The 26,991-nt window shown below is 38.1% G+C and overlaps 1 protein-coding gene across 1 annotated transcript in view; it reads left to right on the top strand.

Annotated features, from left to right (window-relative positions):
• LOC139730716 (26S proteasome non-ATPase regulatory subunit 11B-like) overlaps positions 1–18,565 on the top strand; it is a 286,575-nt gene extending 268,010 nt beyond the window's left edge. Inside the window, exon 11 of the mRNA XM_071641582.1 lies at positions 16,817–18,565. Coding sequence (XP_071497683.1) covers positions 16,817–16,959 — 143 coding nt within the window. The 3' untranslated portion in view covers positions 16,960–18,565. The remainder of the gene's footprint in view (positions 1–16,816) is intronic.
• Positions 18,566–26,991: the final 8,426 nt, after the last annotated feature.

Raw genomic sequence — 26,991 nt, 5'->3', positions numbered from 1 at the left:
TCTAATAAATGTTGAATACCTCATAGAATTACATGCTCTTTCATATTCCATAAGAGGTTTCTCATCTCACCAAAAAATTTTAGAAACCTGAAATCAGGTCTCAACCAAAACTACACAATCCCTTTAAGCTAACTTTTCCTGTTTTTATGCCTCCACCATAACTTTCACTGGAGGGATTATATTTTTGGGTTGTCCTTCCGTCTGTCCTTCTGTCTGTCCTTCCATCCCTAATATGTTTTGTGGACTGCATAACTAAAAAGCAGTTTGAGGTATCCTAATGAAACTTGACATGTAATGTATGAGTGGATGAAGTTGTACCTATCAACTTTTGGTGCAACATGCTCACGATCAAAGATCAAGTTCAAAATGCTCAAAATTTTGTTGTTTCCCCCATATTCAAGCAATGCCTGTAGGTATTTTCTTGAAATGTAGTGTATACATATATTACCCAAGAAAGATTCTCTAGAGGAAGTAGGAGGTCAAAGGTCATGTGAAAATGCTAAAATTTCATGTTCTTTTTTTCCGGTATCTTGGAAATGATTCAAGGTATCTTCATGGAACTAAGTACATATGCATGTACTGCTTGACAGTGATTCTCTTGGGAATTTTGAGATATGGAGGTCATAGGTCAAGGTCAACTTAAAATTTCGCTCTTTTCATCTTACATGTATCTATGCAATGCCTGAAAGTATTTTCTCGAAACTTTATGTATGCATCTATTACCCAATAAAGATTCTCCGGGAATCTTTTAACCTTTTGGTCAAAAGGTTGAAGGTCAAATGAAATGCTTAAATTTCACTTCCGCCATATCTCTGAAGGGACTCCAGGTATCATCACAAAACGTAGTACCAGGTATATATTTATACATGTACTGCCTGACAGTGATTCTCTTGGGAAGTTAAAGGTCTTGGAGTCAAGGGTCAAAGGCCCTGTTTGAAATTACACTTTTATTCCATATTTTGGAAATTACTCAATGCATAAACTTATAATAGGGTCAGTGGTAAAGTAAAAATCCTCAAATCCCCAAATATCTATTCTCTTAAAGGGACATTCCAGACAATTTTGATAATTTCACATCATGTACTACATTAATCAACAGCTCCATGTCAGACTTGTGGAATTTATTAAGGCCCTTGAGCAAAGAAACCAAAACTGACAATCTTAAAGGAGACCTGGATGATTTTCAGATTTTTACATTTGAACAAATATAAATTAGTTATACTGAGGACAGAGTTTCATAATTTATGATAATTGGGATGAAGATAATATTTTCAAAATTTAGAACAAATTACAATGAACAAGGATGATGACATGGCAGAGTCATCATTTATAAGGATGCATGAGTTGGGGCTCAAGGAAGCAGAACAAAGGAAGAAGGCATGCATAGATTAGACACAGGTGAACTCGCAAGCAAGCGGTATTGTACAGTGAAACCCCATTATAACGAGTTCGGTTATAACGAGAAACCGCTCATAATGAGGTGATCGCGTCGGTCCCGTTTTCCTTTGCGTGTAAACCTATGGCAGAACGAATCGGTTATAACGAGATTCCGGTTATGACGAAGGACAATTTCTGTGCATCATGATAAAGAAAAACATAAGCAATTTGATCGGATATAACGAGGTTCCATTTCTTGACTAAATTGCTGCTTTCAAACACGCAACAAACAAAACACTGAAAACCGAATTCACGCTATCCACGTCTTTTTTCCGTTTTGCAGAGAACCGTTTCTTCCATGTTTTCTTCTAAATCACGCGATAAGACACAGGAATGCCTTCCGATGTTACTAATAAATCATTAAACATAATCATTTGATTTTCTTTTTAGCGAGATACTCGTGCGTGATATTAGGGCAGACCACACCGCAACGAGAAAAAAAAAGATAACGCATTCAAAAACTTTCATGTTTGCTTTATATGACAGCACTACATGGGAGCTTTGAAACTTCTACACAGAATTTCAGTTGTGACCTTTGACCTTGACCTTTGACCTATATTGTACATTTTGCTACAAAATGCTACTCCTTCGCCATTTCTAACCCGATTTCGATTCCGTGTGCTTATGTGATGGCACTAGGTGAGGGCTTCAAAACTGCTACACAGAATTTTGACCTTTGACTTCTTTGACCTTTGACCTTGATTTTTTACCTATATTGTACATTTTGCTAGAAAATGCTACTCCTTCGCCATTTCTAACCCGATTTCGATTCTGTTTGCTTTATGTGATGGCACTAGGTGAGGGCTTCAAAACTTCTACACAGAATTTTGACCTTTGACTTCTTTGACCTTTGACCTTGATTTTTGACCTGTGTTGTACATTTTGCTACAAAATGCTTCTTCGCCATTTCTAATCCGATTTTGATTCCGTTTGCTTTATGTGATGGCACTAGGTGAGGGCTTCAAAACTTCTACACAGAATTTTGACCGTTGACTTCTTTGACCTTTGACCTTGATTTTTGACCCATATTGTACACTGGCTACAAAATGCTACTCCTTCGCCATTTCTAACCCGATTTCGATTCCGTTTGCTTTATGTGATGGCACTAGGTGAGGGCTTCAAAACTTCTACACAGAATTTTGACCTTTGACCTTGATTTTTGACCTGTATTGTACATTTTGCTAGAAAATGCTACTCCTTCGCCATTTCTAACCCGATTTCGATTCCGTTTGCTTTATGTGATGGCACTAGGTGAGGGCTTCAAAACTGCTACACAGAATTTTGACCTTTGACTTCTTTGACCTTGATTTTTGACCTATATTGTACATTTTGCTCCAAAATGCTACTTCCGGCGGGGACATATATTACGCACCGCGTAATTTCTACTTTTCCTTGTTTCTAGTCTATCCCCACTTGAAATGGAAATGAAAAACAAAAAATGAAGTTCGACTTTCAGTAGATTTCAATCGTTTTGTATAGTGCCTGATTCATGTAATGGACACAATTCTTTAGCACATAAGCAATCACACAACTTTCGGGAATAAATGTATGTCTTAATGATTGTATCTCATGGGAGAAAACTCATCTCCTTGCCTGAATTTTAGCTTCTTCCTGTTCAAGCTTGCGTGAAAGAAATAGTTGAACATCAATCGCAATCATAAAGAGAGGCACATCCATCCTTAAAAATAAGCACAGGAGTACTGAGACACACTACGAAAAAAAACGGGCCTTTTATCACTATTGACAACGCATGACATTGAAATGCTTTTTTTTCTGGGGGGGTTAATACAATTGATTATTCTGAAGGTTCATTACTCACACAATGAAATATGGTTCGCTATTAGCTTAGGTTCGTTAACAAGAAAATTAAATGCGGTTCCTTTCCGGTGGTTCCTTTACCCGAAAGTAATCAAGCAATCATTTTTTCTAACAAGGTTTGTGAATACAAAACGAAGTGAGGAAGGCCCAAGTATTAATTCCGAATATTTGTCAGTATAATTATCTATACTCCACTTCTCAAATGCAGAAAGATTATAACTGCAAATGTGATGTTAAAAAAAAAACATTAAGCTTATTAGGCCACAAGTTAATGTTTTTTTATGCTATGATATGACAAAAGTGACTGAGAATAAGAATTATATTTATGATACAATCATTGTAAACCCAACGTGAAGCTGTCAAGCCTACATCAACCTTTGCTTCTGATACGTATAATATGTGCAGCTTTTGCAAGCGTGATAAGTGATAATTACTGTACACGCAACGCCTATAAAGGAAATGTGCCTAATATGGCAGGAATTCAGAATGTTACGGCTGTATACAGCTGCAGCAGAACAGATGCGAAAGCAGTCTTTGATACTCTACAACATTACAACCATGTGCATAACTTGAGGGGTTTTAGTACACATAAAGAACACGATCTCAAAAGACGAATATCGTTAGTTAACTTCATTGACTTCTTCTACCGATGATGTCATTTGAACCCACGCCTACAATAGGTTCTCAGGTTCTATTTAGGTATTGGTACTTGCTAAACGCATCCTCTTTAGTTTCCATTGACAACAACATGGGAGGAGAATGGAAGCAATCAACACCCTCGCTAAAAGACGCTTCTCGTATTAAAGACGCATTGCGTGCCTTTTTTTAGCTCACCTGAGCCAAAGGCTCAAGTGAGCTATTGCGATCGCCCTTCGTCCGGCGTCCGTCGTGCGTCGTGCGTCGTGCGTCGTGCGTCGTCCGTCGTCCGTCGTGCGTCGTGCGTAAACTTTTTACATTTTCATCTTCTTCTTGAAAACCCCATGACCGATTTTCATCAAACTTGGCAGGTAGCATCCCTAGGGGGTTAGGAACTCAATTTGTTAAAATGGGCACCATGCCCCACCCAGGGGGCCCCCAGGGGGGCCCAAACCCCCCAAAATTAAGGAATCTGTAAAAATCTTCTTCTCTAGAACCAGAAGTGATAGAGCTAAGTTAATACTATGAGTTAGTACATTGATGACTGTAGTTTCAAGTTTGTTCATGGCAGAATCAGGGGTGCCCCCCTTGGGACCCAGGGGAGGGGGGTGGGGAAGGGTTCTAATGGGGCCTAAATTGTACATTTTCATCTTCTTCTTGAGAACTCCATGACCCATTTTCACCAAACTTGGCAGGTAGCATCCCTAGGGGGTTAGGAACTCCATTTGTTAAAATGGGCACCATGACCCACCCAGGGGGCCCCCAGGGGGCCCAAACCCCCCAAAATTAAGGAATCCGCAAAAATCTTCTTCTCTAGAACCAGAAGTGATAGAGCTAGGTTAATACTATGAGTTAGCACATTGATGACTGTAGTTTCAAGTTTGTTCATGGCAGAATCAGGGGTGCCCCCCTTGGGACCCGGGGGGGGGGGGGGGGTGAGGAGGGGTCCTAATGGGGCCTAAATTGTACATTTTTATCTTCTTCTTGAGAACCCCATGACCCATTTTCACCAAACTTGGCAGGTAGCATCCCTAGGGGGTTAGGATCTCAATTTGTTAAAATGGGCACCATGCCCCGCCCAGGGGGCCCCCAGGGGGCCCAAACCCCCCAAATGAAGGAATCTTTAAAAATCTTCTCTAGAATCAGAAGTTATAGAGCTGAGATAATACTATGAGTGAGTACATTAATGACTGTAGTTTCAAGTTTGTTCATAGGAGATCCAGGGGTGCCCCTCTTGGGGGTAGGGGGGGGGTGGTTGGAAGGGTCCAAATGGGGGCCTGAATAGTACATTTTCATCTTCTTCCTGAAAACCTCATGATGGATTTTTGTCAAACTTGGCAGGTAGCATCCCTAGGTGGTCAGGATCTCAATTTATCAAACTGGGCACCATGCCCCACCCAGAGGGCCCCAGGGGGCCCCCAATTCCCCCAAATTAAGGAATCTTGAAAAAATTGGGCCCTTATTGTACATTTTCATCTTCCACTTGAGAATGCCTCGTCAAATTTTGGTAGAGCTGTGAATAATTTAGATTAGTGACTGCGTGAAAGGTGAACTTGCGATACTCAGGTGAGCGCTAGACCCGCGGGTCTCTTGTTCTTTCTACTGTTTCCTATTGTTTGTGAGTTAAAAACTTGCGGCAAACTACAACGCAGCCGAGACACAACGCGTACCGACTCATTCATGCGGCGGCAGCGGCACGGACACAAACGCGCCAAACTTTATATTCGGGCTGCGGTATTGGTCAGAATCGTTACTGATAGACCTGTCCTGCGATTGGTTGAATATCTTACACACCCAAGCTATCGCCTTATACGGTAGTGCGTGGGATTGAGCGTAAACACCGTCGCTAAGCAGGACTGTTGTATTGTTTCGTTCCGTGAAAGAAACAGGTTGTGAGCTTGAACATAGCCTGAACTTTGAGAGCAATTTTCTCCGTTATTTAGAAAATGGACTGACATCATAAACGTAACTATTTAATATTTGTTTTTATGATCTATAGGGATGTCGAAATGAGTTGTATTACATATCAGTGTAAAGCTTAGAGTCTGTAGAATTCACATATAGGCATAACTACGATTTCATTTTTTGTGACTTTTGACTCATTCCGACGGAGCGCATCACATATATTACGCACTGCGTAATTTCTACTTTTCCTTGTTATTCTGAAGGTCGGGCTGAAGGTATGCTAATCCAAAAATTAAGTAAGATTTGTTAAAAGTTTGTTATTTGGAAGGTTTTTAAATCAGATAACGAAATATGGTTTGTAATTATGAAGGTTGCTTCATTTTAAGCCTATTGAGACTTCAGAATAACAAACCTTTGGAAAAACCCCACAAATATTTGGATTAACAAATTTGTACATCTAGGTGTACGAAATGTATGTGTTCTGAGAAGAAACAAATTTTCAGACTAATGAAAGAACCTTATTTTATTTTTTGTTTAACAGACCTTTGGAATAACAAATGCCACACATAACTAAGGTACCATATGCCTGCCAACAAGGTGAAGAAACAATGGGCGTTCAGAGAGGTGTTCAAAATATGTTCATTAGACAAAATGGTATACATTACTGACGCACTATGCAGAATATGTTTTGTACCAAGTTGTGTAGAAGGCAATTATGATTTACGAAGACCCCATGACAAAAATAAATCTTTGATGACAATTTTGTTTTAAAATTTCCCGTCTTGGCATAAAAAGATCATTCTTTGGACCATGGAGCTCTGACAGCTCCATTTTGCACCATACAGCATGCTGCAACAGGGCCGGCTTGGCCAGGGGCCTTGGGCCTTGGGTCCCCCACTTTTTTTTGCACCTGTACATAGGAATACATTGTACATAGGGTGTCACCACTTTGGCCCCTCCCCCCCCCCCCCCCCACACACTTTTTTTACCGGGAAGTGGCACTAGAAATAGAATTAAACCTGTGAGCGCGGTAAGGCATTTGTTTTTTGCGCTGGTGCTAAAGACTTTTTTATGCCTCCGCCACAAAGTGGTGCCGGAGGCATTATGTTTTTGGGTTGTCTGTACGTACATCAACATTCATTTATGCGATAACTTGAGCGATATTGACTGGAATTTTACCAAACTTGGTCCAAGTATGAAGTATGATAGGGCAATTACTTGATTAGATTTTGGGTAAAATCGGCTAAAGGTCAAGGTCAAACCATGAAATTGTATTTGTTTATGCGATAATTCAAGACTGGATCTAGCAAATTTCACCAAACTTTGTCCAAGGATGATGTATGATGGGACAATTACTTGATTAGTTTTTTAGCGAAATTGGACAGAGGTCAAAGGTCAAAGATCAAGGTCAAATCCTAAAATTTATCTGTTTACATGATAACTCAAAACTGGATGAAGCAACTTTCACCAAACTTGGTCCAAGGATGATGGGGCAATTAGTCGAGTAGATTTTAGTGACATTGGCAAGAGGTCAAAGGTCAAAAGGTCAAGGTCAAATGCTAAAAATGTTGCTATTTCCCCCATATTTATGCAATGCCCAAAGGTATTTTCTTGAAACTTAGTGTAGACATGTACTACTGCATAAAGATTCTCCAGAGAGAATTTTATGTAGTAAGGTCAAAGGTCAAAAGGTCAAAGGTTAGGTGAAAATGTTACAATTTCACTTTTCTCACAAATGGTGCAATGTATTTTCATGGAACTTGGTACATACGCATGTCCTGACTGGCAGGGATTATCTAGGGAACTTGGGGGTCATTGGTCAATAGTCAGGGGGTCAAAAGTCAAGGTCAACTCAAAATTTCACTATTTCCCTCGTATACTAGTACAGTCAACCTCGGATACCTTGAAGTAGTCGGGACTGAAGAAATTGGTTCGAGGTACATGAACTTCGAGGTACGCGTACGTCGAATTTTCTTCGACTCATCCGATGTTTGTCGATGTTCAACATGGTATCTGTTGCAGTGCCTACCGATTGTTTGTATGCTTGTCAATTGGATTTGAATCGACTTTGATATGAGTGAATTGAATGAAAATCGATGTTCTTCTTTCATCATTGTTTTCTGGTGGACAATTAAATCACTTATCACCATAAAAACAAAAAGAAAATACCGGTACGTAATCGAGTGCAAGACAGGGTTGCAGAACATGCGTGCTGAATGTACATTGCGTGTGGATGACCGTGGTGTGTCTACAGAATACTGTGTATGCATTTACGTAATACTCTTACACGTCATATGGAGAAACCCTTCGAAACACAAACTAGATTTACCAAGCACACAGTTACACAAGAATCGCAGTCTTAGCTTTGCAAACTATTAATATCTTGCACAACTATGGGTGTGCATGTAGCTCACCAAGAACATCTAGAGCTACAGGGAGCGATGGTAATGTAGCACCACTATGCACCGGTCTTCCATGTGTCTACCAGCAGCACTCACAGCCAGCAGATTGATACCGTTAATCATTTCCAAATGTAAAAGCAACAATCTGTAATTTATTTTAGCATCATACGGAGCATAATATTACTGTTATTCATCACCAAATTTACAAGCAAATATCCGACATTCATTTTACTGTCATACGGAGCCCAATATTACTGCTGTCCACTTCCAAAAGTGAAATGAATCATCTGACAATTATTTTATCATCGAATGGAGCCGAATGTTACTGTTTTTCATTTTTGAACGTCAAGTCAGACATTTATTTTACCATCAAACGCAGCTGAATGTTAGTGTTATTAATTTCGAAATGTAATAGCAAATATCCGACATTTATTTTAGCATCGTATGGAGCAGAATGTTACTGCTATACACTTCCAAACGTAAAAGCAATCATGTGACATTTATTTTGGCATCTTTTGGAGCCGAATGTTATTGCTATTTACTTTCGAAAGTAAAAGCAAACATCTGACATTTATTTTATCATCATACGGAGTTGAATACTATTGTTATTCATTTCCGAACGTCTAAGGGATCGTTCGACATTTATTTTTGCATCTTTCAGAGCCGAATGTTATCCTTATTCATTTCCAAACACAAAATCAAATATCTGACATTAATTTAAGCACCGTACAGAGCTGAATCTTACCATTATTCATTTCCAAAAGTATAAGCAAACATCCGACATTTATTTTAGTATCATACCTAGTCGAATATCACTGTTATTCATTTCCAAAATTAAAAGCAAACATCTGACATTTATTTTAGCAGCTTGCGGGGCTGATTGTTACCGCTGTTCATCTCCAAAAGTAACGGCAAACATCCAACTTTTTTGGTGGCCCGACGTGCGTTTTGGTGGCCCCGGGCCACTGTAAGTGTCGAGCCCTGAATAAGTGCAGCACAGTACATGAAGGATGGGCTACTTAGTGAGTAATATTGGAAGATCAGATTCCGGCTATGGCTTCTGAGTACAGTGCTTTTAGTATAATCATAAACATTTACCGAAGAGGATTGTTCGCATTAAAAAAAAAAGTGAAACAATCTTAGGGGGCCTTTACGATTGTGCCAGGAAAGAAAAAAAATAATAGATTACCGAAAACTCAAAAAAGATTGAAGTCAAAACAGGGGTAAAGTACATAATGATTTCTTTTTTTGTCTGAAAATCGTACAGCGTATTATTCCGTTACTTCCAAATTTATCAGAATAAACTGTTGTTAAATCTTATCTACACTATTCCTTATTATGCTAGGCCTATACTTCCAGATCATATACCACACTATTTTCATAATCGCATTGCTGGAAAAAAAAATATTCAGAGCTCGCGTTCTAGGGGGAGAATTAATAAAACAAACTTCGTGAAAGGAAAAAAGTTTTTTAAAAACCCACTAGCGGGAGATTGATGTTTTGACTGTGGACCGTGATTAATGCCAAAGATATAACTGTCAACACCTAAGCTGGTGCGCCACGACGGTGAAGAAATCTACGCGCACGGCATGACTATCACGATCGCAAATCAAAGCACAGTGGTCAAAGAAAGATGATTGGCAGAGCGTAGTGCTATCGTAAGCACTCCATTGGCATGGGTACTTTATGCCTACTGTGTACGTGTGTAGGTACAGTAGGTGTTGGGGATTTTTCTTGTCAGCTGTGTACCGGGTATTTCTTTGGGCGCACGATCATTCTGGGCTCAGAATATTTACAATCGAGTGTGAAAAGATTTGTGACATGTCTTCGCTGTCCACGCGTGCTTCATCGGAAATGCTGAGTGATGTTTGCAATTTCAATTCGAGCAACATGCTGGGAAAAATAATAAGTTAATTAAGATCGGGACATGAGATTTCCCTTCGAGGTAACCGAACTTCGAGTAAGTTTTTTCGAGCTACACAAATTTTAACACATGAAAACTCCATAGGAACAATCGGGACTTTCATTTTGCCTCCCGAGGTAAGTGATATTCGGCTTACTGTATACGCCAATATTTTCGCGTACAGATATTTTCGCGAATCGCGGTATCAGTGGCATTTTCGCGTGTTGTTAAATTCACGATTGATACTAGTAACGTTAGTAGTAGTAGGGTCTACTGCCAAGCCCGAGAAACACGTTCAAACACTTGCCAACGTACTCGTAACGTTTTTCCATTTGCTTTGTGACTTCCCAAACATGACAATAGAAAAGACACAGTAGAAGATTTATAAAATGAAACAATTATGGGAACTTGCAGTGAGACACTCACACACGGCATTCATGAGTACCTACCAAATGTTGCAACAAAATGTAGATGACAAATTTTCAGAGCTGCGCTAGCGCTAGCGAAAGTTTTACATGCATCCCTTGGCCTCACCCAACCACGTCGAGCCGGTGTTCGTTCGCGTAGTATGTAGGAAAACGTAGCACGTAACTGCGACCAGCAGCCCCGTATGCATAGCGTATAATGGGGCCGCGGACTGTAGCATACAGGATCATGACAGGGGTATATCGCGGACAAATATCAACTTGAAATCGAAAAATTTTTCAATTTGAAGACTTACTTGTAAAGATGAAGTATTGAAAACAGGGTTCGTGCAGCGTTTGGTCCTGCCTATAGTCCCTTTCTGTTTGAATTGATGACTTAATGTGACTCGGTCCAGAGGAACCTGGGAGAGCTACACTGAATTGACGGCCAGCACGTACTCACACAGAAATCTGTAAATTTGTGCGCATGTGATGTGTGCACATTCGCTGGCCGTCAATTCAGCGTGGCTCTCAAGCTCTCCCAGGTTCCTCTCGACCGAGTCTCATTAAGTCATCAATTCGAACAGAAAGGGAAAATTGGCAGAACCAAACGTTGCACGAACCCTGTTGTCAATACTTTAAATTTACTGGTAAGTCTTCAAATTGAAGAAATATTTTGATATCAAGTTGATATTTGTCCGCGATTCTACCCTGTCGTGATCCTAAATGCTACAGTCCGCAGCCGCGTACTAGTAGGAGTGTGTGTACGTACTGGCCGGTGTAACAGCCGCGTTGGTCTGGCCAGCGTTGGATGCATTTTGTCATCGATTTGTACATAAGGTATGACGGGGTAATATTTTCATGTGTTTTTAATTTCGCGATCAGCCCGAAACTCGCGAAAAGCCTGAAACTCGCGAAATTCGCGAAAATAACCGCGTATACAGTATCTGAGGTAGAGGTATGCGAGGTTGACTGTATATGCAGTGCTTGCATTATTAGTTTTAAAACTTAATATTGATACCTAATGGAGATTCTCTGGGAAATTCCCAGCCAGAAGGTCAAAGGTTAAGGGTCAAATGCCATGTTTAAATGCAAAAAAAAAAAAAATTTGTACTGTAATTACTCTTTCTTCATACCTTGAGAATTACTCAATGCATAAACTTATAAAAGGGTCAGTCAGAAGTCAAGTAAAAATCCTCAATTCCCCAAATATGTGTACCTGCACTCTTAGACAATTATAGCAAACCCAGTTTGAGGAAAGCGAACATTTAAGACATTTCTGACAAACCTGACATATCAATATTTTGTCAGTTATGTGAAACTGTCATCACAAATTGTGAAGACATTGTACTATACAACTATTGGGAGAATCATGCATTATGGCGGAGGCATCAGTCGCCATAGCGACATTTCTAGTGTTGTTTTTTTTTTGTTTTTTGTTGCTTGTCAGCTAAGAAACCAGGAAGTGGCATCCAGAAGTTAGCCCTAATGAAACTTGGCATGTATATGTGTGAGTGGGCGAAGTTGTGCCTATTAACTTTTGGGTGCACATGCTCAAGGTCAAGGTCAAATGCTCAAAATTTCACTATTTCCCCCGTATCTAGGCAATGCCTGAAGATATTTTCGTGAAACTTAGTGTATACATGAGATAATAAAGATTCTCCAGATAGTGTTTTGGGTCATCAGGTCAAAGTTCAAAGATCAAGTGAAAATGTTAAAATTTCATTTTTTTTCTCCATATCTCACAAATGGTCCAAACTATCTTCATGGAACTAATAGTACATATGCATGTCCTGACTGGCAGTGATTATCTAGGGAGTTTTAATAGGGATTGTGGGTCAAAATCAGGGGGTCAAAGGTCAAGGGTCAACTCTTCAATTTTCACTATTTCCCTCTTATCTATGCAATGCCTGCAAGATTTTTCTTTAAACTTAGTGTATGCATTTATTAACAAATTGATATTCTCCTGGAAGTTTCTTGCCAAAAGGTCAAAGGTCAAGCAAAAGTGCTAAATTTCACTTCATTCTGAAACTTATAGAAGGTCAAAAGTCACTTGAAAATCCTCAGATCCCCAAATACCTGCACTCTTAGACAATACAGCCATCCATCCAATTAAGCCTAGTTCAAGAAAAGTGAACATTCAACATATTTGTGACAAGCCTGTCATTTTAATATTTTTGCCAATTATGTGAAACTGTCATCACACGTTGTCAAGACATAGTACTATAGATCTTTTAGGAGAACCATGCATTATGACGGAGGCATACCAGTTGCCATAGTGACATTTCTAGTTGAAAATGTGGCGCTGGCCATGGACTATAACTTTGCGCAATAACTACGAGACACATACATACAAATACTTCAGAGAGAAAGTACTCAAGAGTGTGTATTGTTCATCATTAGGTGTACAAGGTAATTGATGCAGAGCGCAAACCACACTGCAGCAATGCTGCAAATTGGAGTGCGAGAACAAATCTTTTTCAGAGTATGGTGATCTAGTGCAAACACCCCACCAGGAACTGATCTCCCCTGCAGAGAGTGGGTAACCCTAAATCAACTTCGCACGAAAGTCTAATCGCTTCCATTGGGGAAAGTGATCAAGAACAATGCGGGAGGGTGCTGGACTGTCTAAGTTGAAAAATGCCCGGTCTGGAATGGAAGTAGTGTCTGGAGTGAAATATTGTGGATTGAGCCAGCTCCCTTAGATTTTTAACATTTGACTGAAAATTTAGCATACGTAACCACTATGAAATGAAGTTGTGCAAACTTCGTCTTTTATTGTCGTCACACAATATGTTGGCATGGTAACAATATCTTAAAATAAATGTCACAAAGATATTGTGGGTTGCAGTAACTACCCCAGTGTTTGTGTATTTGACATGAGAATCAGCACATATGACCACTGTACATGTAGTTCTAAGATGAGCAAAACACATCTTTTGTCAGTGTTAAACAATGCATTGCCATGGTAACCACATTTTTTTGGTTCAATTAAAAACATTCAAAAATATTGAGGAATGAGTCAACTCCCTCAGGTTTAGGTGTGGTATTTATTACATTCAGTGATACGGTCAACCTCGCCTAAGTCGAATCTATTGGGACCAGTGAATACACTTGGACTTTTATACACAAAATTCAACTTACGCAGAAGTCTTTTTTTTGGGGGGGGGGGGGACTTGCATTTCCTGATGAATTTTGATAATGCAATGTCTTTTATGTTGTTATTGACCATTAAATTACACCATTATTGTACTGCAAAAATTAGAATGCATTGCATGTAATATACATTCTTTAGGTCTTTACGCGAATGGCAAAATCCAACATTCGTATTTTAGTCTGCATAAAAAATTGCCAAACGAATGCGGGGTTCAGAAGCGTCGTCAATTCCTGCTATCGCCAATACGCAAAAAGTACCCAGATGTTGATTTAAGCGTCATTTACGGTGCATTATGGGGTAGTATGGGGAGCCAAGTCACTTCCCTTCATACACACGTGATACGCAAATGCTCTTTTCATACAGCTCACAGCTATACAGCCAGCCAACTGTATTCTGGCATGTACTTTACTGTTTCCTCAACTTGAATTTTAGCATTTATATGATTTGAAATTTCTCCATTCTAGAGAAATTGCTGTAAATACAACTATAGGTTGTTACTGCGAAGCTGCAACTCTACGGCGCTTCTTCCCCGATTCCTCCCTGTCACATGGCTCAATAGGTGAATATTTTCAAGTATTATTTTCAGCGTTGTCGTGGGGTATGCAGAGATGACTGATGTGCAAGTCGATCGCTATGATCAAGCAGTATGTCTAGCTTGTATGCAAGGCCTACTAGGGCAGATACGGGGGCTTGCTATCACAGGTCTGGCTCGGTAACTGGCGCCTATCCATGGCCTTGACGGCGCTAGGCACGCGAGCACGCACGCTAGCGCTGTGCAAAATATGCCCCACACCAGAAGTGCACTAAATCTTGACGAAAAAGCCACATCCGGGTACTGTTTTGCATCTTGGCGATAGCGAAAATTGTTTGCGTTTTCATTCCAGCCAGAGTTTTAACAAATTTCAAATTTTTTGCGAACCTTTTCCTTACACTGGGTGGTGATTCGCTCGTGATTTGTTCTTGAAAATGTCTTTAAAGCCTCACCATATGTGCAAGAGTTTTGCAAGACATGCGCGATGTTCCCCAAATCTTTGTGAAACCCCAAACAGGAACAGACCCCGTAACTATGGAGAATGTCTCGCGTATGTTTTGTGAAATCCTTGAAGTTCTTCCAATCGTTTTATGACATAACCACAATTTAACTGCTCACGTACCTTTTGAGACATTCTCACGAATGTTTGGCGCATGTTTGAGTGCAAATCCACACCCTTAATGTATGACCTCTTTGAAGCTGTATGTTTTCTACAAATCAAAATCACAGCATATGTCCACACATCAATCAACTCAATGTAGTATTCAAGATTTTAAAAACCAGCAAAAAGAACCAAATGTTTTATATTGAAAATCACAGAATACACTTAAAATGGCGTTGAAGTATGCAAAGATTATATTTGAAACTGAAGATATTGTGTTGGCGAACCTGCAAAAAAAAATCAAATGCTTGTCAGAAAAAACTGCCAGCACACATACACAACAGAGAAATGAAAGGGAAAGAAAGGAGAAATAGATGAAAGAGAAAAACTTCAACTCAAGACAGCAATTAACTCTTCTTGGAAATATTTCTCCCGTGATTATTGAAAAATTTGTGTTTGTATTTCTGTCGGGTGTTCCTCGTGTGCCTAACTGGCTGTACTTTAGCAATGGTACACACGACATTCACACACACACAGTTGTACGTCGTGAGAAAATGGTTCCCAGCTTCATTGTCAGAACACTTTCGGTAGGAGAAAAATTTTTCATAATGTTGGATTTTGCCGTTCGCGTCATTTGCAAAAATTGTTCGCATGCATAGTGAAATCAGCCCTTTAAAGAGGTATCTTTAATAATGAGCTGCAATATTTGCGAGTGTAGCCAATTCTAGGGAATTTCAAGGTTCTTCAACAGTTGCAATCAAATTCGCATAACAGTTTTCATTGTCATAAACAGTTTTCATTGTCACATAAGAAATTTTGAGCATGTTCAAAATTTCTTTGCTGCGACAAGAAGAAATTGTTTACAACAATTAAAACTTTTTCTTACTGTTCTGCTCAGGTGGACTTCAAGGATAAAGGGGAAATCACGGTTAACAAGAATTTGACCCTTGGGGAGTACTCTGTTACAAAAGTAGTGTATTTTTTCCATTGTTTATTTATGAAAGAATGAAAGAATGCTTTACTTCCATGTTTGAATTACATACAGGAAAAAAAAATGTTGACTTGCGCGACCAATATAACATGTACTTACACAAATCTGGACTTGAAATTATCTTCGGCATAGCCGAAATAGCATAATTATGAGTATAGTCTGCTGATTCTGCTTGGCTGGTTTGCACTAATATGCTTACAATGAACATTACACACACACTGACTTTAGTCCCAACTCTCCCCCCCCCCCCCCCCACTCCTTCGTAAAAATGTTGGATCTGCTGGAGCTCTACCTGAGATTGCCTTCATCACGAAAGTCAACATATTAGTGACATATTATGTCAAGTTAAATGAATACCATTTATTAAATTGTTCATATTCCTCAACTGGAACTAAAGTTACTTCATACACTCATTATTTAAATCACTTTTAGCATGACATTATGTCAGGAAATCTTTCAACCAAAAATGCTATTTGGCAGCCAAAAGCTTGTCTTTGCCCATCTGGCAACAGAGAAAAGATGTTCAGCATACGGCCTACTGTACTCTCGCTATAAAAAAAAAAATCACTCAAGCTATACCTTCAGCTATTATTGTCCAAGAAAGGATAGAAATATATAAATGCGTGAAATGACAGGAGTAAAGGCAAAGTGAAAATGTTGCCAGATATTGAGCTTGTACATTTTCCCTGCCATAACTTGTCAATCAGGTAGGTCCAATGATATTATTTGGTATACTGGATCTTAAAAAAAAAAAAAAAATGAAACCCTGAATATCAGAATTCAAGCCCAAGAAACTATACAGTGTACATGAAGGTTCATATTCTTGTGCCATATGCAGTAACCACATGAAAATGGCATCCGAACTGACTGTGCTGCAGTTGAATTGCTCTATTTTTCTTGTTTTTTAACTTTGAGGGTGTAAAAAGCCAATGGCTTATGTTTCCAAGACATCACTTTGAATTGTGTGTTCCAATAGCAGGAATGCTTTGTTGCTTACATTTTCCTTTCAACTGTTTTTCCCCTTATGTAGGTATTCTTGACCAGGGTGAGGGTGTGCTGATTGTATTTGAGGAGCCAGTGGTTGACCAAACATATGATATGGCACTAGAGACGATCTCCAACATGGGAAAGGTTGTTGATGCTCTCTATCAGAAGACCAAGAAACTCTATTAGAAGCTGCCTGCCAAGCAAACTTGTGTAGTTTCCAATACCATGCTTGGACATGAATAAGAAAAAATGCTTTTGAGTATGTCAAGAAATAAATGTCGAGTGTGGAATGGCATAAAGGTATTGTTTGGATGGTCAGTGCTGTAATGCATACTCCATAAATATGGAAGTTGTCATGGAACAGACGGACTAGCCAAAGATGAGTATAATTATCTTGCATTAGCAGTGTTTTTAATTTTCATATCCCTTCAGTAACACTCAAGTCTTCTTGTTGGGTATGCCCAGGAATAGAAACAAGAACTTACATTTTGAATTGTTGAAAGTTTGTGTGGGATAGCTGAGATGAGAAAAAAATGAGAGATTTCTTGGCACATGCTCACATGAGCCTTCAACTCTGATGTTAGAGTTTTGTCTGAAAGATATGAATGATGGAAGACATTTCCATTGAGATTCTTCCATCATAAAAGCCCTTGTATTTTTGGATTACACTAGTGAGATTAGGGTATTGGGATATATCTCTCTTCCTATTAATATAACATCTCTTTTTTTTTTCAAATTTTGCAAGATGTATAGCTGCATTCAAAAAGGTACATTCTTCCACATCAAAATGTGCTAGAGACTCGGAGGATTATTTTGTCCAAACTACCAAAACGACTACATGCATAAACAACAAACTTCGTTAATGTATGTCAAACTTCAAAGTGAATATGATGGAGGCATGTGCAAAAATGTAACTCACCTAAGCCAAAGGCTCCAATGAGCAATTGCAATTATTCATCGTGCTGGGGCCTTGTGCAGTGTCCTTCATGTGTAAACATTTTACATTTTCAAGTTTTGTTTTGTTTTGTTTTGATAACTCTGTAAGATTTTCCCCAAACTTGGCAGGTAACATCCCCAGGATGATAGGAATTCAACTGTGGAGAGACTAAATTAGGAGCCAAGTTTCATATTGTCATCTTTGTGAAAATGCATGCATGGTCCAATTTTCCCCAAACATAGCAGGTATTAGCGCTATGCTGGTAGAAGATATATTTGAAGAGTTTCATAGCAAAACATGATATATCTGTTTTAACTGATTTGAGATAAATACAGTGCACTCCCGTTACAACGAACACGGTTATAACGAAGTAAACTTCTGGTCCCAAAATTATCGTCATTAATGTCTATGGTACAAAATTCGCTTATAATGAACACGGTTATAGCGAAATTTACGTTATAACGAATTTTTTTCCGAGCCCCACAGTCAAAGAAAAACAAAAGAAATGTGTTCCGTTATGACAAAATGCGGATCGCTTTCAAAAATACGTAATAGCGGAACAAGCATGGGCGAACGCTTCACATCACGGTGTGTTCGCTCCGTGTGTCACGCACAGTTTCCGAGGGGAACTTGCAATATTGTAATTAAATACAATAAATGTACAATAATCTGAAATTGAATAAGGTTGGTTTTATTGTTCCGAAGGTTCTTTATTACAAAACACACACAGATTCTGATACACCTAAATGTCCGTTAGTTCGGAACTGAAATACTGTTTGTAATTGCTGTAACATTTTGGCGTTATTCCCAAGGTTCGTTGTTAATAAGGTTTGTGAATCCGACAATGAAATATGGTTCTTAAATGATAGGAATTCCAAACGTTCGTTAATCGGAATATTAACTCTTTATGTGCCACGTTCGCACGTCCGACTCAGTCGACGGTGTGCCAACTTTGCATATTCTGCTCAACAAACAAAGCTGCCAAAACTGATCGATAAATCGCTAATCACTGCTAATCCCGCGGCACAATGAAAGCGTTTCTCGTGCTTTTGTTCCTCTTATATACAGCTTGCATTCTATGTGGTGATTGACTATCAAGCAAGTGTTCCCAACTAGATTTACTTGTACATTCTAAGTTTCTGTCACGGTTATATGTGCAAAAGTCATGCCTTTACAGTAATGTAGCAACTGCTCATTCAAAAGAAAAATTGAAAATAGATTTGTCATACAATTTATATCAAAACAAAGCTTGGCAGTCATCTTTAACTTTGCCTGCTATTATGCCCATCTTAACAGAAATTTGTAGAAGTTATGCAAGTTGGAAAAACAGAATTCTTCCTCAAAGCATGACTACCTTCGTGTCTCAGAATAACGTGGCACATAGGGTTTTTCCACCATGGCACATAAAGAGTTTTAAAAAAAGGTTTCGCTCATCCAAGAGTGACAAAGGTGAGTTTACTAATAAAACTGTGGAATTTGCAAACCTTATAATCGTCTGAAGATTTGATTTTTTATTTTGATTTTATTGTTCCACATCTCAAAACATAAATAACATGACACGATCGATTAAACATAAGATTGAACATAGCGTCGTAATTACAAAGAATACAAGAGAAGACAATTTAACAAACATGAAATGTGGGGACCTACTAAAAAGCAAAGCATGTAATGTATAGGTCCCTGTATAGATGAAAGTGTTGGTCTTCTTAAACAACCTAGTAACAAAAACTATGAAACAAAGGAAAGGGACGTAAAAGAAAAGAGAGCAAAAAGAGCAAGAGAAAGTAATAAAATATACGAGAGCATAGCGAAGTACAAAATAGCCACCTGTATTGCGCTTACAAGACTCCTTGTCACCCGAGCAACACAGTTACGTAACTATAACAATGCGCAAAAATGCACATGATACATAGTGATTCATTAATTCAGGAATAGCCTTGACGTAAATGACTCTGTAAAAAGAACGAAAAGCAAACGTGGAATACATATAATAAACAACAAATCTGATAAAGAAGAGGGAGTTCGAATAAAATTGCATGTTGTATTATTAGATATAAGCCTGCACAAGGGATTTTTTTAGTTTACGTTTAAAACAATTCAGTGACAACGATTCAGTGATGTCAGAGTCAAGGCTATTCCAGAATGTCGGACCTGTATGTACTATTGATTTAAGAGCAAATGCAGTTCTCACGGGAGAAAAATGAAATGAATTTTCCTGTCTTGTAGGGTAGGAATGTATAAATTTATTTTTTACAAACATGGGAGTGAAAGCATAAAGGTAATTCGTCTTTAGTTAATTGGTACATAAATATCCCAAGGGAGTAAGAATATATATCAAAAATCTTTAATAGGTTATTAGTTTTGAACAGTGGGCTTGTCGGTGCTAAATAGTTGGTACAATTGATAATCCTTATAGTAATATATATATGGGGAAAAACATGCTTAAGCTTCTGTATAACACCAAAATTTTCTTTACAGTAACTTACATAAGTTAATGATTTGTTTGTTCCTGCCAAGATAATTTACAATCAATTAAAAGGCCAAGAAATTTAACTGAATTTGTCTGTTGTAAGTTTACTCCTTTGATTGAAATTGAGCCAGGTAAACAAGTGATTGTATTACTAACAACCATAAAATTAGTTTTGTTTAGATTTAAGGATAATTTGTTACTTTGAATCCAATCATTAACGTAATTCAACTCAGAGTTAAGCATATCAAGTAACTCAGTAGGATTTTTGTGCGTCAAAAAAAGACTTGAATCATCCGCAAACAAGAGGAAAGAAAGGAGTGCGGACGACCTGGGAATATCATTTATGTACACAATAAAAAGAAGTGGTCCCAAAAGGGAGCCTTGTGGAACACCACATGTTATATTTGCTGTGCTTGAATCAGAATCATTAATGTGTACAAATTGTGATCGATTTGTGAGGTAATCTCTGAACCACTCGAAGGCGCTGCCAGGAATCCCGTAATGAGACAGTTTGTACAGTAATATTTCATGATCAATTGTGTCAAACGCCTTGGAGTGGTCCAGAAAAACTCCAACAGTGTGAGATTTAGCTTCGATAGCTTGAACAACTTTATCTATTAACAACAAGATAACCGAACATTCGAAATAACTTAGAACCTTTCTCATTATTTTGACTAACATACCTTCTTCGGAATAACGAACCTCATTTCAATTTCGGATAAAAAATTTTAAAAAAAACCTTCGGAACAATGAAGCTTCGGAATAGTGAACCTTTTTCATTCTTTTATTTACAAACCCTCGGAATGACGAACCTCATTTCATTTTCCGATCAAAGAACCTCCGGATTGGCAGTTAACACTCGGATGATGATTTGTGTAAATAGGCTCCATACCCCCCCCCCCCCTTTCAGGATCACAGACCACCAATTTTTTATTTTTTATTTATTTTTATTTTTTAATGATACCAGAAATACTTATACTAAGTTTGTATGATATGACAGATTGAGAGGTGGTCCTCTTGGGGCTTGGACCAAAATAGGGGCCAGTTTTCTCACTTTGATCTACTTTTTGAAAACACTTTGTTGAATTTTATATAAACTTGGCCTGTATTATTGCCAGTTTGATGGAATACAAATAGACAACATGCCCCCTGCAGGCTCTCCAGAGCACCACCCTCCCCCAGGTTGATATGTTCTTCCTAGGTAATGGTCTGCAAAAATATGTGAAGGGTGAACATGCATTACTCGGGCGATTGCTATACCCACAGGGTCTTTTGTTGAAGATCTGATACACGTCAGGAATCATTAGTGGAGAGTTTCAGTATATGGAGATTGTTGCGATATAGCTCATATGGTAAATGTGGCTGTTTTGCTGTGGTAACCATAGGTTAAGCCAATAGCATATTTTCTTGCAGAAGTGAACATCATATTTCTTTTACTGACTTCACTTGTAATGATAATTTAAAGAAGATTTGACATAACTATGTCTGATGAGTTACACTAATGTATTATGTTGTTTAAAAATAGGGAAATTAAGAATTTGAGTGGAGCAACAGAATGATGTTATGTTTGACCTTTGCGAGATGAGGTTATTTTATGCTGATTGTCATTGTAAAAACTGAAAATGTCATACTAAATAAAATGTGAAGGACACCAACAGGTCAAGTGAAAATTTCTGCATACACTGAATTGTCAAAGGGAAAATAAAAAACAACCATGTCATAATTACCACAAGAGAGTACTCCATTTACTGATAAGGTAGTGTTGCCCCCCCCCCCCAAAAAAAAAAAGAGTAAGCAATAGGATTCCACAGAAATTACTCAAGTAAATATCTGGAATACTCATTTATGTATGTGTTATTGTACAGCATGAATACTGAATAGGTGACTTCATGTCTCAAGTAACTGCTCTCTGCCAAGGGAACTAAGCTCCAAGTTCTTGGCCATCTGTTGCATATTTTGTAAACAGCTCTCCTTGTCATGACTGCTATGTATTTATCCTTGTATTAAAGATTGTATTTCATTGATGCATGTGACTGTGCATATATAGCATGTCGTTGTAAAGTGTAATAAATCTGCTTGCATTGAACTCAGTTCCCCTGCATTTCATTGAATTAGTATACCTGTTATAAGTTATGTTCACACATAGTTGCCAAACTTGACATTTAGGTCAAAAACTTTAACTGTTGATGATTAGTTTCTCTTGTGAATTCACGACGGGGTTCACTCATGCACCGAAACTTTAAGTTACAACTGACAAGCAAGCCACTCGATGAGTACAACAGAAGTGCAGAGTCTTTGCTACATGACCTTATTCCCATACAAAATAGCACAGTGAACAAGACGTGGGGTTCACACTAACTCACAAACTCGTTGATTATTGTGTCCACACAGAGCGAACTGAGTGGGGATCCCCGTGGCTCGTGGAGAGAGCATAACCCTAAGATGTCTCATGGTTCTAGTCATCGACTAAACTTTAAGATTGCTAACTTTCAAGTGCGGCCATATGGTGCTAAACTACTAGTTAATCATTGAGAGTTAAGTTTTCAACCTAAACTTAAAGTCTAGGAACAGTGTGTGAACCTAACTATTGATGACTTATCGATTAAAGGGCCCCTGAACTCCAAATGCATGTTGATATGTGTTGATTTATGATACCCTCAACATCACTTTTGCGGTGAAACGAATATCGAGAAACATTCATATGTTTTTAACAATTTTTTCTTCTATTTTTCTTCAGATTACTTGGGAACGCCCACGAAAAATCCTTCCAAACCAATATTCCTCAGATGACCTCATCTGTCAATCATTGCTTAAGTACTGAAATGTTTAACAAAAGACATGGGAATGTACCTTCCCCTCGACTCAGCATAACTTGCCTGCGCCATGTCTTTTGTTAGTCACATTAATATAACAGAAACATGCAAGTTATGCTGAGTCGAGGGAAGGTGCATTCCAATATCTTTTGTTCAACATTTCAGTACCTTATTTAGCAATGATTGAGAGATGAGGTCATCTAAGGAATATTTCCGAATTGAGCCCAGGTTACGCAAATGAAATCTTACAGATTGGGATACATATGAAATGTCTTTGAATGTCAGATTTGCATCATAAACAACACCAAGATTACGAACTTTGTTCGAATTCTTGATATTACTATTGCCAATTCTAACAAAACGTATCAGAATTCACTTTAGACAACATCTGTTTGGATCCTATCAGAATAAATTCTGACTTACTGTCATTAAATTTGAGACCATTTCTTTCCATCCATGCCTTAACATCATCAATACATAATTCCAATCGTTTTACAGCTTCAGTGAGTTCAGTCCTGGTTGGTGAAAAGGATACAAATATTTGTATATCATCTGCATAACAGTGATACTGAATGTTGTGTCTTTCAAAAATGTGTCTAATCCTTGAAAGATATAGTGAGAATAGAAGTGGTCCACCTACAGACCCTTGCGGGACTCCGCAAGTAAGTGCAGCCGGATCAGAGTTACTGTCATTGTGAACGGCTGGCAAGGTAATTGGCAAGGTAGTTATTGTGCAAAAATCTGCATTTTTCAAAGAATTTCTCAACTATTAAGCACTGGATCTTGTAGTACAAAGTTTTAACCTGGAATGGATGTTCCTTGGGTCAAGAGTCAATGATTCATCTGAAGAGACAAACTGTCTCTATGCAAACAACCTGTTATTTGCATAATATGCATATCAATACCTACACATCAATAGATAATCAGAACAAACAAAAAGCCTTAATGAAGCTTTAAAGAAACTCCCCTTAAATCTCAATCTAGATAGACTTAACCGGTTAGAAACACTTTATGAAACAAAATGAGAAAAGAAATTTAATTTATTGAATCATCATTACCAGCTAATTTACATAATTACTAAAGAAAGTAAAGTAAAAACATTATTTTTAAAGTTTTCTTACAGTCAAAGAACCGCATTTTATAATCGAAACTACAGAAGAGGTATGCATTTCCTTTAGTCAAAAGGAAATGGTTTGTAATATCAAAAGACTATTTGTCTATGCAAATACCACCTAATTAGCATCTTATGCATATTAATACCCGAATGTACCAGAAGTCAATGATCAAGGTCGACTTAAGAAATTGTATCAGTTTATGCGATAACTCGAGACTAGACTATGCAAATTTTACCAAACCTGATCCAAAGATGACGTATGATGGGGCAAGTGATTAAGCAGTTTTGAGTAAAATCAGCAAGAGATCAAAGGTCAAAAAGTTCAAGGTCAATGTTAAAATTTGATTGTTTTCCCCATATCTATGCAACGTCTGAAGGTACTTTCTTCAAACTTGCTGTCTGCATACAATGTACTACCAAAATAAGATTTTCCAGAGAGTTTCAGGTCAAGAGGTCAAAGGTCAAAGTTCAGGTGAAAGTGTTTAAATTTCACTTTTTGTCCCCGCCGAACGAGTTCAAGCAGGGGACTATGAAACGGGCTCCGTACGTGTGTGTGTCCGTCCGTCCGTCCATCCGTCCGTGTGTCCGTCCGTCCGTGTGTCCGTGTGTGCGTCCGTGTGTGATCAAAATCTTCAATTTGCTACTTCTCTGTCATTTATGAGCCAATTTTGATTCTGTTTGCTTTATATGATAGCACTACATGGGAGCTTTGAAACTTCTACACAGAATTTCAGTCGTGACCTTTGACCTTGACCTTTGACCTATATTGTACATTTTGCTACAAAATGCTACTCCTTCGCCATTTCTAACCCGATTTCGATTCCGTTTGCTTTATATGATGGCACTAGGTGAGGGCTTCAAAACTTCTACACAGAATTTTGACCTTTGACCTTGACCTTTGACCTATATTGTACATTTTGCTACAAAATGCTACTCCTTCGCCATTTCTAACCCGATTTCGATTCCGTTTGCTTTATGTGATGGCACTAGGTGAGGGCTTCAAAACTTCTACACAGAATTTTGACCTTTGACCTTGACCTTTGACCTATATTGTACATTTTGCTACAAAATGCTACTCCTTCGCCATTTCTAACCCGATTTCGATTCCGTTTGCTTTATGTGATGGCACTAGACTAGGTGAGGGCTTCAAAACTTCTACACAGAATTTTGACCTTTGCCTTCTTTGACCTTTGACCTTGATTTTTGACCTATATTGTACATTTTGCTACAAAATGCTACTCCTTCGCCATTTCTAACCCGATTTCGATTCCGTTTGCTTTATGTGATGGGACCAGGTGAGGGCTTCAAAACTTCTACACAGAATTTTGACCTTTGACTTCTTTGACCTTTGACCTTGATTTTTGACCTGTATTGTACATTGGCTACAAAATGCTACTCCTTCGCCATTTCTAACCCGATTTCGATTCCGTTTGCTTTATGTGATGGCACTAGGTGAGGGCTTCAAAACTTTACACAGAATTTTGACCTTTGACTTCTTTGACCTTTGACCTTGATTTTTGACCTGTATTGTACATTGGCTATAAAATGCTACTCCTTCGCCATTTCTAACCCGATTTCGATTCCGTTTGCTTTATGTGATGGCACTAGGTGAGGGCTTCAAAACTTTTACACAGAATTTTGACCTTTGACTTCTTTGACCTTTGACCTTGATTTTTGACCTATATTGCACATTTTGCTACAAAATGCTACTTCCGGCGGGGACATATATTACGCACCGCGTAATTTCTACTTTTCCTTGTTTCTATGTATCTGGCAAATGGTTCAAGGTGTTTTCATGGAATTTGGTACTGGCAGGGATTTTCTAGGGAATTTAGGGATCATTTGTCAAAGGTCAGGGGTCAAAGATCAAGGTCAATTAGGCCCTCAAAATTTCACTATTTCCCTCATGTTTTTGCAATGCTTGTAGGATTTCTCTTGAAACTTGATATATACATGTATTATCTAATGGATATTCTCTGGGAAATTTCCTGCCAAAATGTCAAAGCTGATTCAAAGGTATTTATTAAATAACATCTCTTGCAGCCAGGAGGCTGAATTGCGGACATTTTACAAAGATCATCTTGAATACATTCAAATATACAAACATACATTAGAAATATTAACTATTGCACAATAAAATTGACCTTTGCCATCAACAAACAAAAAATACAATTATTCACATCTCTGTTCTTATTTGCATAAATAATCTGTTTTGTTTGATAAATAACCTTACTAAAAAAAACAACTTTCTTTTCATCTACTCATCTTCTTTTCCTCCATCTTCTCTTTTATCCCTCCTTATAAACTTTACCATCCTCGTCTTCACTTTCACTCCTTCAACCTCTTCTTATTCCCTGAAATTATCTTTATCATAATCACACATTATTATTTTTCATCATTAAAAGTCAAAATACCCTTTAGTCTCTATTTTTTTAAAAAATCAATATACATTCATCAAAAATATACTATTGCAATGTATTATGTAAAACACTGGTTTCATATCAGTAGAATTATTCAAACTATTTTAAAAAATTCTTATTTCACATAACACAGAACAGAGGAACATAATATGGCAATAAAACTGATCTAAAAAATCTGTTTAAGACTCAGTAAAAAATTCTGGCAAGTGAAAAAAATTGAGATGAAATCAGAAATAAATGAATGAATGGAGGGCCCATAATCAAACACATCATTACAAAGAGAGAAAGAAAAAAAAACCCAACCTTACCAATAATGAATCCACATGCGATTTGTAACAGAGTTGAGTGTTATATCAAAAAGAGAAAGTTTCGGCGTGCCTGCAAAAGGCTGAACTTGAATAACAAAACACAGAGTGCATGGGCGATATAACTTTCAGTAAAACATCGATTATATTCTTCTCTGT

The sequence above is a fragment of the Diadema antillarum genome, unplaced genomic scaffold (assembly GCF_040938485.1).
Source record: "Diadema antillarum isolate AM-2024a unplaced genomic scaffold, OU_Dant_1.0 seq00000329_RagTag, whole genome shotgun sequence".
NCBI lineage: Eukaryota > Metazoa > Echinodermata > Echinoidea > Diadematoida > Diadematidae > Diadema > Diadema antillarum.
Note: the sequence above shows the minus strand (reverse complement) of the source record. Positions and strands in the feature narration are given on the sequence as shown.